The sequence below is a fragment of the Pagrus major genome, chromosome 2 (genome assembly GCF_040436345.1).
Source record: "Pagrus major chromosome 2, Pma_NU_1.0".
NCBI classification, from domain to species: domain Eukaryota; kingdom Metazoa; phylum Chordata; class Actinopteri; order Spariformes; family Sparidae; genus Pagrus; species Pagrus major.
This window is the reverse complement of record NC_133216.1, coordinates 23,121,991-23,135,980: the sequence shown is the minus strand read 5'-3', so window position 1 is coordinate 23,135,980 and position 13,990 is coordinate 23,121,991. Positions and strand designations below refer to the sequence as shown.

Genomic DNA, 13,990 nt, shown 5'->3' with positions numbered 1-13,990 from the left:
AACCTATGCCTGATTCTAAATTTAGATTATGAAGCACACCTTTTAAACTGCATATATCAGGCGCACATACATAGATTGATTGACTGGTTTGATTGACCTGATATAGACGACAATGGATCCAAGGGACAACAAGTCATGGTGGAAACATTTGTTTCCAACATGGTCCCTGATGTCAGAAAACAGGACAGACAAGAGCACGTAACATCCAAAAATCACTAAATCAATAAGAAACAAGAGACAAACTTAAAGGAGCAATATGTAAGAATTCATACTCAAAACAAATAGAGGGCAGCGTGTCACCAGAGAAACCACTGTCGCAATCATCACGCCATCAGAGCATCTCACATAGAAAAACATGGTGAAAACACAATATATGCACATAACCTGATGTCATTATACTCATCCTACAGCAGAGATGAGCCCAGACCTGCCCTCTGAAATACATGTGTGTGCTCTCTTTACAGTGTGAGCAGGACACTGGCAGGAGATTGGCAGACTGGCAACAACAACTCTTCTTCTTTAGCTTTGTTCATTGTTTTTGGAGAGAAGATTGATGCTTCCGACACACAAAATGACATGTGGAATATGATCAGTGTCGCATCATTCATAATTCAAACCAAACTTATTTTGCATGTTTCTGATTTTCTCACATCTGCATGTTGAAGAAATGCATCTGGGGGACAGCTGAAGACACAAACTTGATTAAATAAATAATGAAGTGACAATCAACAAAACACAAACAGTAGGCCTGTTTGATGATGATAGAGATCTGCAACATTTTGAGACTAAATATGATTATTTCCCTGCTGTGTGCATCCTAGCCTACTTATTTCACTGATGTGGCTCCACACTCCCATTCAATTACGCACTCTATTTCTTGCAACTGCATCTGGGTTGCTGCTCTGGTGTGAATGCATCCTCTATAACTGCATTTTTACAGCTTCTTTCTTCCACCAGTGTGTTCCTCTCTTCGCTCTGTTGCTACACGGAGGCTTTAAATCGCCCCAGGATGATAAAATCCCAGTGTTTTACTATACGCCCAGCTATAACGGTCCCTTGAAGTAGTCCATTAGTCCCAGGCCGAGATGGGAGAATGGGTGAGGTCGAGGCGTCGCTGCAATGAATCAAGGGGGATGGGACGAGCCCACCAGCCCTCTCGCGTCCAATGACGGCTCGGATCGGATGTGTGGAGGGGAGGGTGTCCCTCCCTCTTTCTGGCCGTGACTGGTCGCAGAGGGCGGGGCTCCGTGTCTGCGTTTGACAGCTGCGAAATAGAAAATGTATAGCGCATAGATGGTCCGGGCAAGCATGCCGCTCCAAGGCAACCCCGCTATCACAAGGAGAGGGATGCAGCATGGCCCTTTATAGCCTGCGAACGCCCTCGTAAATCTGGGCCAATTAGAGATAGAAAAAAAGAAAAAGAAAGAAAGAAAGAAAAAGAAAAGACAGAAGCGGAATAATTCGTTTTATTGTGCAGACCAGCCGGGGATTGGAGAGGCATGCACCGTGCGTTCTCGTTCCCGGTGACCGTGGAGCGCAGTCGGACCAAGGAGCGCCTGGAGGCGAGCCTGGCCGGGCTGTGCGAGCTGGAGCTCCGCAAGCAGAGGCAGGAGTGCCTGGTGCTGGGGGCGCTGGCTCTGGGGGAGCCCCTGCCCCAGGACAGCTCCAGAGGAGAGCTGGCGTGCTTCAGCAGCTGGGGGCAGGAAAACTTGACACTGAGGCGACAGCTGGTAAGAAGTTTGACTTGTCTCGTACTGCGTGTTGGGATTCCAGCAGCTCTCACACCGTTTTACCACACCCTGGACCGAAAACCCCCCCTTTTTTTTCCCTTTTTCTTTTTTTTTTTTTTTATCCCAATCCCTTAGTGCTACATAGTTTTGAATATCTTCACAGCGTTTCCTCATTGTGATCAAGCTTGACCGTTGGATGGACTCTGCAGCTTTTGTGCGGAGGTGACCTCTATCTGCAAAAAAAGTTACTCAACTTGATTAATAGGCTCTCTGTGTGAAAGGACGTGGTGCGTTTCTGTGCTCGGGGCTCAGATTTATGCCTGTGGGTAACGAAATCAGGGGGTGGAGCAGCCGCCGTTTGTGGCACAGACCGACTATTTAATGGCCCATTGTTCCCTCATCATGGACTTTTGTGGCTTTTTACTACTTAACAAGCTCTTGTTTGTGCTCTCCGCAGATCATAAAGGGATGAATTATTCCTCCAGCTTGTGTGTTGATGTCGCAGCCAACGTTTTAATGTCACGATCGCCTTTCTATGAATGATGAGACGGCTTTTTCTCGCATTTTTTTTGCCACGGTGACGCAGTGGTGTCAGGATTACCACGAGAATTTAAAAAATAGGTTAATCAGGACAAATCGAAGTTTGCGTGACAGCGTTACGCAAAGTTTTACGCACCGCTGAGCACGCTCGTCACTGTAAATGATGCTTTATATGGCCTGTGTTTCTTTCTTTCTTTTTTTCTTTTCTTTTTTTTCCCTACTGCTGCTTGAGTTTAGATTTTAGTAGCTGGAGAGTTTGGTGTGCGTTTGGCCGCTGCCAGCAAGCTGTCTCCACATTGCTACAATAGGAAGCCATTATTAAAAGAGGGTGAAAAAGAAATTAAATCAGCCGCCTCCTCTTCACACCTCCTTCTCTCCTCCCTCCTCCTCCTCCGTCGGGGGGCCTAACAATAGGCGCATATGGAGCAGAATACTAATGATGCCGACCGAGGCCCCAGAGAGAGCATCGGTGGCGTCAGTGTGGTATGGCATGATATGGGCACCTACTTTGGCCTTAATCAGCAGCTTTGTACATTACTCAAAGTGAGTTGCTGGGATGTGGGTGCATGGATAAGCAGTAAAAGTCAAATGAAATGTGTCGCATTGTTTCTGGGGACCAAGATATATTCACAAAGCACAAATTAAAACTTCAGATATGTCACAGGATAAATATTCAAGTGCAACATCCCTAACTCAATTTGAGTGGTGTGATTTTGATAGAAAGAAAGATTAAGCTTATTACAAAACTAATTTCACAGATGTAGTATGAGTTATAGCAGGAGTGCACGAGTATGGAGGACTGAGACTGACAGAATCAAATATATATATAAAGAAACAGCTCAATAAATAAATCAGTATGCCGTTAAATGCACCAAAAATAATATTAAAAAGGTTTAATTCATTTATAAAATGTGACATGAATTTTAATTTCTGTTTTTAATTTGATTCTGTTTGTATTTATTTTTGTATTAATTACCATATTTATTTACACTTCTGCCCTGTACCGTGCTGTGATTGGCTCTGAATCACAGTCTCATTTGCATAATGAATCATGAATGTATAAAAAAATGTAAAACGAAAAAAACAGAGATAAATAAGCTTGTGGAAATACCTTTATTTATTTTGGATTTTGGCAGTTTCAGTCCTCCATACGAGAGGGTCAAGCGTTTTCCAGCACACACAGACCAGTCTTGTAAATTCCCATCCCTCGGTGCTGCTGGAGCTGTCAGCGCCTCTCAGCTTTGGCCCCTCGTCTTGCACGCTGACAGGAAACAGCCATTTTCAAAGCCAGTGAAGGAGTGACACGCGTTTCCCCGCAGGCCCGCATATTTTCCCGTTTTCATTTTCTGTGCCACGCCTCTGTGGATCGATGTTTATTAACTGTTGTGCCCATCCAAGCGTGTGAGTAATTACAAGGGAGATCCTCCGGGGAATATTTTGGCCCGACAGAACTCTAATTGAAGTCTCAGATTGAGTCTTCATGATATCTGCTCGCCATCTGCGTCCGAGCCAACATCCCCAATCTCATCTTCGCATGTAGGTTAAGGTGCCCAAAATGTGTGGTTCACGGTGTGACACAGAAACAAGTCACCCATGGGACTGCCGGGGCGGAAAACACAAATGTGGCCCCAGAGCAGATGAGGCTGAGGGGCCTTTTCTCCTGGAGACATACAGTGTGTGCTTTGGAAGGTGTTGACAGCTGTAGGACGCCAGACAGCAGCTGGGAAAGCACCGAGCTCTGACCTCCCTCCCAGCTACCTACTGTGTGTGTTTGGAGAGAGCAGAAGAGAATGTGAGTGTGTGGCATGCATACATCCAACTGTGTGAAGGAGTGTTCGATTGTAGAAACGCTCAGTGTTCACAAGTGAAGGGATGTTTATTAATTGCAGATACTCGATCAGGAAGTTTTCTGATATCGATAAATCGGTCGATGTACACGCATTTTTTTGCAATGATCCCTCAAATGTTGTTATCAAACATTTGTGACAAAGATATGTAACCCAGACAGGATATAACAGTTTGGAAATAAACAACATCAGACAAAAAAGTCTATTTATTTTTTTATCAAGCCTTTTTTTCTTATTTTCTCTACCTGGCGGAAATGGGCGTCCATACTTTCTGCATTATAATCTTAAAAAAAGAAAAGCTGTCATACCAGTACTTATGTGGCAACATTTACCCCATTACCGATATCTGTGATAGGCCGATATATCGATCTGGCTCTTATGTGTGCATATTTGTTTTTATGGGCACATGCAAAAGGTCTGTGCTTGAGAACAACGGCCACCTTCCTCGTGCAGGACTGTGTGCACGTGTCTGCCGGAGGGTTTGCTTTTTTATGTCATGCCTCTGCTGAACCTCCGGTTTGTCATCGATCAGGTTGTGTGTGTGTCCTTGTGTTAAGACGGTAGCACATCATTAGTGAGCAGTTAGTCTGCTCAGCAATGAGCGATCGGTCGAGTGGATCACCGGATGGTTTCCTCCGCTTTGTTCTGCCACACAAAGGTAAAAAATAAAAAAGCAGAAGAAAAACGCCTGTGTGTGATTTGGCTTATGTGTACGGGCAATCAGGTAAATTCGCTTCTGAAAATATACACACAGGCACGCAGACTAACTGGATTGTTTAATACACGTCTGCAGACATTATGTCCACAAATGTCAGTCACATGTCGAGCACAGCCTGGTGCACTTCTCTCTGTAGAGACTCCATTCACAGCCAGCCCACCCTGCTGCCCTGCCTACAGGCCTCTGTGCACGTAGGACAGAGTGAGAGCAGGCTAATGAATGCCATTCACTACGGTTATGTAAACACGCTGTGCATGTGTGTGTGTGTGTGTGTGTGTGTCTGTCTGTCTGTGTGTGTGTGTGTGTGTGTGTGTGTGTGTGTGTGTGTGCAAATTCAACCTCTGTCAAATTAGAATTTCTCATTAAAATTTAATTTACCCTATTAAAACGAAGCATTTAAAATGTCTGTGTATATTTGGAGAAAGAAGGGATCAGTGGTTTAGTCATGTGTGTGTGTGTGTGTGTGTGTGTGTGTGTGTGTGTGTGTGTTTCCGGACTCCCACTGCCCTCTCTGTGTGGAGCCAGTCAAAACATCGCCTTAATTATAGAGGGTCCTGCAGTGCGGCTGCATGCCTTGTGTGCCCTGTTCCATAGATTTTCATATCCTGGCGTTATCGTTTCAAAACCCTTCAACCGGTGGGACTTAGAGGTCCGTTCTACACATCAGAATCCGCTTTCTTTTTTTAAATCCAAAGTCCACGTCACGCCTTGTTCTTGGATGGCAGAACTGAAATGTCTCTATACCAGCCCTCTCTCGCACAACCAAAAGCTCATTTGTTCCCCGCTCGAAATTCTCTCGTCAAACCGTCTCTGAGGAAGATGTAACATGTGAATCGCCTTTAATCAGTCACAGTGTTGTCCTGGTTTCACCTGCTGGTCAGTTTCTTTTATTAAAAGAGCAGGTGATCCTCATGTGCCGTGCACCCAGTGTGTAACGGCTTAATGGCTAGGTAAGGCTGGCTGCACCGTGTCCCATGTCTCCCCCATCCCCCCACCCAGCAGCCTGGGGCAGAGGATGCAGTAAAACAGTAATGATACAGTGTGCAGGGTGTCAGGGAACCAGTGTGAGACCATTAATAATGGAGAGCAATCAAAGACCAGCCAGTGAAATAGTCCCCACTTCACCACGAACCTGCTCCAAAAGCCACACTACTAAATGTTGTATTGTGTTTGATTGGTTTGTTCGTCCACAAAGGTTTGTTTGTTTTCTGCAGCATTATAATTTAATAACCATCACCATGGCTTCCTCGGTGTGTGTGCATTTGGCAGCGAGCAATCAATAGTGTGAACCTGCATCATTGATTAATTGATTTCCAATAGTGTCCCCTCCTCCCAGATATTTTCTTCAGTCGCTAAAACAAAGCTCACAACTCCTCGCTTCTGCCACATATATTGATGTAGTGATGCTGGTGCTTTGTTTATACTGAGACAATGAGCGCCCTCGTCGAGACAAAAGAGCCGACAGTGTTTGGGGTGAAGAGGTTGTGTGGGATGCATAGGTTAGCTTGGGTCAATTGCTCCTTTGCATGATGACCGCATTTAGTCTGCAGGACAAAGGAGTCGGAGCTCAAGCACTGATTGGCGGGCTGACCAAAAGCTCACTCTAAGCGGCAGTCTAGACCTGGTGTCCTGTTTTGGAGGAATTTTTATGTTGACATATTACAGCTTGAGCTGTGACGGAAGACTTATGTGGATGTCACTTGGTTCAGGAACATTTAAAGAGGCAGGAATGAGTGCACGCTAACATGCTCACAATGACGAGTGTAATGAAAAGTACCCAAAAGTCAGACTTGAGTAAAAGTAAAGATATCCTTTTAAATTATTACGTTGGTAAAAGTGAAAGTGACCCATTCTAATAGTGCTTGAGTCAAATTCTCAGGATATCTGATAATAAGCGTACTTAAGAGTCAAGAGTACAAGTAAAGTAAGTTATACATATACTTACATGTGTATATACTGTATACTATGGTCGATCAATTATCAGTCCTTGAATTATTCGTGTTTTATTCTTATCGGATCTGATGTTCAGCAATTTTTCTGATCATGAAATGAATGTAGTGGAATCAAAGTACAATGTTTGCCTCCAAAATGTAGTGGAGCGGAAGTATAAAGTAGCAGGAAATGTAAATACGCAAGTAAAGTAAAAGTACCATTTACAGTCCTTGAGTTAATCTGCTTAGTTACATTTCATCACTGACAGTAACCATGGTGAGATGTTCACTGAAGTGATTACAATTCCTCCAGAGGGAACAATGAATGTCTGAACCAAATCTCAAGAGAATCCATCCAACAGTCAGTCAGACGGGTCACTAAAAACCAAAATGGTCAACCTGAAGGTGGCGTTGGAGGTGAAAGTCAGGGGATCAGCAAAGTCGGCTATCCTGTGGGCGCTATGAATGTCTGTAAAAACAAAAAATAATGACAATATTGGCAATCCATCAGTAGATGAGATATTTCAGTCTGGACCAAAATGGTGGACACAACCAACAGACTGACGTATCAAAGGGTTTCTCAACAGCTGTTTTGCACGTTTTCACATCATACAGTAGGACCTGCCTGCCTTCCTATAGGCAGTGTTTTATTGGCGCAGACACAGAAATGTTGGTCTGGAAGTGCAAACGACTATAGCAGCTGTCTGACAGGTGGTCCATCATAGCAGGTTTGTAATGTAAAAAGTGTCACCTTGTGACGAGGACATGCTCAATCTTCTGGTAATGAAGGCTCTTAATGAGCTTTGGGTGTCAACAGTATCACCCTCCAACAAAATGAAGTGCCTTTGTGTGTGTGTGTGTGTGTGTGTGTGTGTGTGTGCGTGTGTGTGTGTGTGTGCGTGCGTGCGTGCGTGCGTGCGTGCGTGCGTGTGTGTGTGAGAGAGAGAATGTGTGTGTGAGTGCGTGTGTGTGTGTGTTAACCCATGTGGACAAGCTTGCGTGCAAGTGTCTGCAGATGTCAGTACGTGTGTCAGATGATGTCGACATGAGACCATCACAAATTGACTGGCTGAACTAACATGTCCAATTTCAAGTGTGTATGTGTGTGTGTGTGTGTGTGTGTGTGTGTGTGTGTCTGTGTGTCTGTGTGTGTCTGTGTCTGTGTTTTCCTGCACCTCTGCCTTTATGAGAACCAATTCTGAGCATTAGACCTTCAGAATGAGGTCTTTGTGGTCAGTCCTCTAGACAAGGAGTCGTTCTGTGTATCTGGAATGTTTATAATCAGTGGAGGGTCCTCATGTTAAAGATAGAAGCACAAGGTTGAGTGTGTGTGTTGTGCAGTCTAGCAAGCACATTTGTATATCTGGATAGCATGTGACTGTGTATGTGCCCCCCTCCCGCCACCCACATGAAAGAACATCCCCCTACCCTTCACGGGCCTTGAATTATTCATGTTGTGACTGTAGGTTTGCTTACGCAGGATAGCCCAGTGACAGATATGGATGTACTGCAGTGATTCACAGTGGTGACCAGTGATGGCCACGTTTGTATTTTAGGAACTAGAGAAGGAAAATCACATCATCTGAGTTGTGTCTTTATCAGTTTTGATATTTTATGTTTTTACCTATTCAGGTCATTTTCATCCCTGTTAGATGAGACAGTTTGTTCTTGTACATACACCACAATAAGTATTAAAAATGCTTTGTCATCAGATTGAAATATCCATCTGCGGAAATAAAGTGACTGCTACTCATACAAATGGTCATAATTGAGTCATCAGTTTAATTCACTTACAATAGCTGGATTCTGTTCATGTTTTATTCAAATACAACCCATCTACCCATTATTTAAAACACATTTGCATACACATTTTCTGTGTTTCTCTCAACAGGTGACTGACAGTAATCTGAGTGCCAAACAAAATGAGAGCTGGCATACAGCTGGAGAAACAAGCAGTGAAGCGATCACAGCTGTGCTTTCTGTCATTAGCATTTCTGCAACCCAGTCATTTGGTTACGAGGACTGTTTGAACTCTTCTCTTTGTTGTTGTAATCGCTGATTGTCGCCTCTTACCGTCTACTTAAAAATTACTTCTCAACAGGCCAATCAAATTCAGACACAAAGGAAAACAGTGTGTGTGTGTGTGTGTTTGTGTTTCAGAGTGCCCTTCAGAGTTCCCCATGGGGCCTGATGCAGGCGCTGGAACAGCAGGTGGGAGAGCTGAGGATGGACACCGACGACGGCTCCTGTGATGGAGCTCAAGGAGACACAGGCGACAGTCGGCCCAGCTCTGGTACGTCCACAGTTTCAAACCTTTTCTTTCATCTCAGCTCTGACGTGCATGTAGTCAAGAGTTTTCTCCATGTGCACTTTGTAGTTTACTCATTTTCAATAAAGCCAGTGAGCAGATTTTTGCCATAATTTATTAGCTGTACACGGCGAAACTCATGCTTTCTCTTTGCATTTTGAAACATCCCTGTAATGAGTTTGTAATTTATTTCTGCTCTTATTGCTCGTTCATGCTCCAGTTACTTGCAATTCTGTTTTGTGGCCTATTTGTGAAATGCGGTGAGACGTTGCCTGCATCCAGCTGCATATTTTTTATGATCAGTGAGCTATGACAAATGAGATAGTCATCTTCCTCTCTCGCTCTCTAATTTTATCTCCTAGGTTTCTACGAGCCGAGTGAGGGTCAGTCGCCAAAAGGAAGATGTTGTTCCACTGAGCCCACAGAGACAGTCTCCTCCTGGACTTACACCAATGACAGGCCAAAGTCCGTGGGTAAGAAAAAGTAGAGGTACACTTAAATACACACAAGAATCCTTGAAAAAAGCAACCACATATAAAACATTCTTGTTTTGTGTGTAAGTAAAGCAGAACAAAGCATGTTGATCTGTTTGATCAGCATGAGCAAGAGTATGTATTCATCATTTCTTTTCCCTTTTCTAAAAGGAAACGAGATGGATGATTTGTTATTCTTCTCTGGTATTTATTTTCTTGCAACATAAAAAAACCCAGATGCAACATCTGACATTACATTTCTTCAAAAGGGACTTGGGTTTTGCAATATGGAGCCCGAAAATCAGGAAATGCAGCAGAGAACGGGGGGAAAGAACAAGCTGCAGTCACGGCAACAGCTCAGACAGATACATACAGTACATACACACACTGTTTTATAAACTTTTACTGTGTATCAAATGAAAATGTTTGTTTAAAATTGGCACCAAGGCTTGAAGACCCAAACATCTTGTCGAAAATATAGTTACTTTACATTCTAGAGTGAAGTCTGGGGTTTATACTGTATAAAATTATGTTCATAATTGATTCACCGGCAAAACAGTTTAAGTTAGTACTGCATAACAACTAAAATGACCTTTGTAATTATTTAAACATGGCCTCTCTTAATTCTTTTGGTGGAAATTCATCATAAATGCTGTACAAAACACTTTGAGGTGTACTGATATTGGAAATAATCAAGTCTGTAACTGATCAACTTTTTACGTTATTTCTTTATATCAGGACACTTCATCATGCATTACTGCTTGTGTCTTATTTATAGATTTTTCTAAATGTACATTTCAAACCACCAGTGTTGTAGTCAATACTATATAAATCAAGACCAAGACAAGACCAAGACTTTTAGGGTTTGAGGCCGAGTCAAGACCAAGACCATGGCAGGACAAGACCGATGTGAATCCCACACTGCATGGCACACTTACTAATAAACATGGAATATGCACCATGAGATATTCCATGATAAAACAATCAAAGGCAGTGCAGAGGTGAATTTTATGTGTGGGTATTTTACTTTGTTCAATGAGCAAACAAATACAAACACTAAGTAGCTGTTACAATTTCATTTTTGTGCAAACATTGGGTTTTCTGGGTAACTCTTCCAAAATGACATGAAGTACAGAATGTATCAAACAATTGGTCAACACAGTGATATCCCTGCAGTTGTGGTCTTGAAATAAGTCCTCTTTTTCAGAGACAAAGACAAGACCGAGAAAGACTGTGGTCGAGTCAAGACGAGACCTTCAAAAAGGGGTCTCGAGACCGATCTGGAGTACTACAACACCATAAAACAAACACTTATGTTCAAAAAATCCTAAACAAATCCAAAAGATATAATGAAACCTCCTAAATCAAGAATAACAGCTGTGTAATTAACAACATTACAAGACAGCGTAGCACAAAAAGTGAGGTCTACTGCATTCTAGTAGTTACTCGTTCAGAGAAAGAGGATAAGAAAGAAGAGAAAGTTACTCCATCCCTCTGGAGTAAGTCTCTAATTTCATACGATGAATGAACCGAGACTGGTTGCCATCATTTCCCTTTAAAGTCGAAGAGAGGCAACCCAGATTTGTTGTTTTGTTTTTTAGTATTAAATTCATGCCCCTGCACTTTGGCCTACAACAGTATTGTTTTCTGTTCATAGGTGACCCGCTCATGCTGAATGGAGAACTGGATGTCCCAGTCCAACGCACCACCCTGCCCCGTTCTTTCTCCGCCCCTTACCCACCTCTGGAGGGCATTGCTGAGGAGGGCTCAGCAGTGGACTCCTGGCAGTGGGACCCCAGCGAAGACAACCAAGCCTGGCAGCAGCAGCAACCTGTGGAGGAGCAGGTCACTGAGGAGGACTACCAGCAGGCTTTGAGGGTAGAGGGTTACATCCTCGGTCTCATCCAGCGTTTCACCCTCGCACCACGGCCGTGTCAGCCTCGCACCACCCTGAGCCCCGACCCCCCATACTGCAGCGCCTCTGGACACAGCTCCCTACACAGGAGAACTCCTTCTCTGACCACGGAGCAACGCCTCCCTGACCCCCATCTCCAGCTCCATGCTGACCTTTCGGCAAACCCCAAGGGCCAGGGCTGGGGTTGTGACCTGCTGGAGGGGGAGGCCTGTGGAGGAGAGGCCCCATCTTTGGAAGAAGACTGTTATCTGGCTCTGCCCTACCCCCAGCCCAGGCCACACTCCCTGGCTGAGAGGCTACCATCACCTCTGCCCTCCCTGGACCCCAACTGTGGTGTTGGGGCTCTTGACCTGTGTTGTGAACCCCCATCCCCCCAGCATTACTTACATCCACAACCCCCTATTCATCACAGACATAATTTAGTAAGTGCTCAGTATATCCCTGGACAAGGCTGCCATGCCCCTGTGCGCTCCCCCAGACATTACAACCCAGAGCAGACTAAGTCTAACCGACCTATCACCTCTCCTGACCACCCAAAGACCAGAACCTCAAAGAAGAACCACAACGAGAGACAGAGAACCAAGAAATCAAGCAGTAAAACCAGCCGATCTCAGTCTGAAAATAGCCTCCTGGGCCAGCGAGTGCTGCCTGAGCGGAGGTACAGCACCACAGAGAGGCACCAAGGCAGAGGGGATCCTGCTCAGAACCAAGGCCAAGTAACTGGACCCCAGCTGGGCAACAACAGCGCTAACGGGAGCCGGCGTTGGTGCTCCAACCTGGAGCTCAGCCAGGACGAAGGGGAGACCCTAGCAGGGCAGGCACCGAGACGACCACCTCGAAAGACGCGCCATGGTCATCCTTGTCCCCATTCTCAACCCCACAACTACCCCCACCAGCAGCAGCAGCAGCACGGCCAGCGCTGGCACCCAGACTTTCAGGAGAGAGCACCTCTCTGTCGGGGAGAGGAGGGCTACGCCGGCGCTGCCCCTGCAGAGTCCGAGTCCAGCATGAGTGAGGTGTATTCCCCGGCCTCCAGCTCACTGTCTAGTGACTCCGATGAGAGCGGGGGGCTGGTGTGGCCACAGCAGCTGCCACCACGCCTCGCTTCTACCTCCTCCTCATCCTCACCTTCACCACAGGCCACTGCCAACGCCCCCACTCAACCAAAAGCCTTTGTCAAGATCAAAGCCTCACATGCCCTCAAAAAGAAGATCCTCAGATTCCGCTCAGGGTCCCTCAAAGTCATGACTACTGTATGAGGAAAAGGTCAAACTCATATCCGTTACTCCTGTGTTCGAAATCTATCGTCAGAGCAACATTGTGGCTGCTACTTTTGGTCACAGATCATATATTAACTAACCAATCCATCTTCATCCTCAGCCTACCTCTAATTACACTTTGCTCTTAGTGAGAGACATTTACATTAATGATTCAGATCTGCTACAGATCATCTGTCTGTAGTATCTAGTTGAATTTATCTTGTAGCCGACAACCATCAGACACCAGACTAATGGGCATTTTCCTGCATTAATTGATGATAATTGATGTGATGTAAAGTCACACTGAGTTGACATGGACCGCATTGAAGCCAAATGGCTGAATATGCTGCCAGTTTTTCTTGATGACTGTTGGCCTTACAGTTAATTACTCACAGATCTATGATTAATTAATTCCTGCAGTGTAGAGTCGACGTGACTAATAGATCACATCAAAAGCTTCAAGTCTTTCTTAACACCAGAGCTCTCTGAAAGGCACCGACTTTTCAGTCTTTACTTAAAGGTGCAATATGTAAAAACTGGGCATGTTGCAAATACATACTCCAAAACAATGGGGGGCAGCATATCACCAGAGTAACCGCTTACTGCTGCCAACTGTAGCTGGCTAGTTAGCTCAGTTAGCCATGCATCTACGGTCTGGACTGGGAGCTCGGAGCAGTGGTGGAGTTCACACCGCTAGCACAGGAGCTTTAGTACTGGGACGGGCCGTTAGCATGCTGTCTTTATTAGATAGCTCTGCAACAACATCAATGTCGTAACATCAAACCTGTTATTTCTTCAGATTCTGCTGATAATTTTAGTTTTTTTAATCTTTTCAACAAAAAATTCACATATTGCACGTTCAAGTAAAAGTGCTTACAACACATTGTGAAAATACTGCACTACAATAAAGAGTCCTGCATTTAAAGCCTTACCTGTGTAAAGGTTTGTAAGTATTATCAACTAAATCAACCTAAAAATTTAAAAGGTACTCACTGTGCAATAAAATCATCCCTATGAGTGTTTTTTTTAATTATTATTATATCTTATATTTTTGGATGAATATTACTGCTTTGTTAATGTTTATGTTGCAGCTGTAGGTGTTTAAGTTTAATTTTAACTATTTTGTATACTGTTTTGGTATTTTAATTTACAGATATCCATCATAACCAAAACCAAACTAAGTTTCAGGCGAGAGGATCGACAAGTAAGTGGTCATACTCTTAAATGAGCTGTTGTCGGCTTTGTGAAGATGCATTTTCCCAGTAATCC

At 44.3% G+C, this 13,990-nt stretch overlaps 1 protein-coding gene across 1 annotated transcript; it reads left to right on the top strand.

The window, feature by feature from the left end:
- The first annotated feature begins 1,427 nt into the window (after positions 1-1,427).
- dact3b (dishevelled-binding antagonist of beta-catenin 3b) lies at positions 1,428-12,977 on the top strand. Its single transcript, XM_073491381.1, has 4 exons — positions 1,428-1,730; positions 8,927-9,059; positions 9,437-9,547; positions 11,205-12,977. The coding sequence occupies exons 1-4, from the start codon at positions 1,500-1,502 to the stop codon at positions 12,719-12,721; spliced, it is 1,992 nt and encodes a 663-aa protein (XP_073347482.1). The 5' UTR covers positions 1,428-1,499; the 3' UTR covers positions 12,722-12,977.
- Positions 12,978-13,990: the final 1,013 nt, after the last annotated feature.

What these genes read in the sequence shown, in the direction of transcription:
- dact3b (XM_073491381.1), top strand. Translation starts at nt 1,500, where the DNA reads ATGCACCGTGCGTTCTCGTTCCCGGTGACCGTGGAGCGCAGTCGGACC. An exon ending in TGACACTGAGGCGACAGCTG is followed by an intron (nt 1,731 to 8,926) that starts GTAAGAAGTTTG and finishes TTTGTGTTTCAG; the next exon opens with AGTGCCCTTCAGAGTTCCCC. An exon ending in TGACAGGCCAAAGTCCGTGG is followed by an intron (nt 9,548 to 11,204) that starts GTAAGAAAAAGT and finishes TTCTGTTCATAG; the next exon opens with GTGACCCGCTCATGCTGAAT.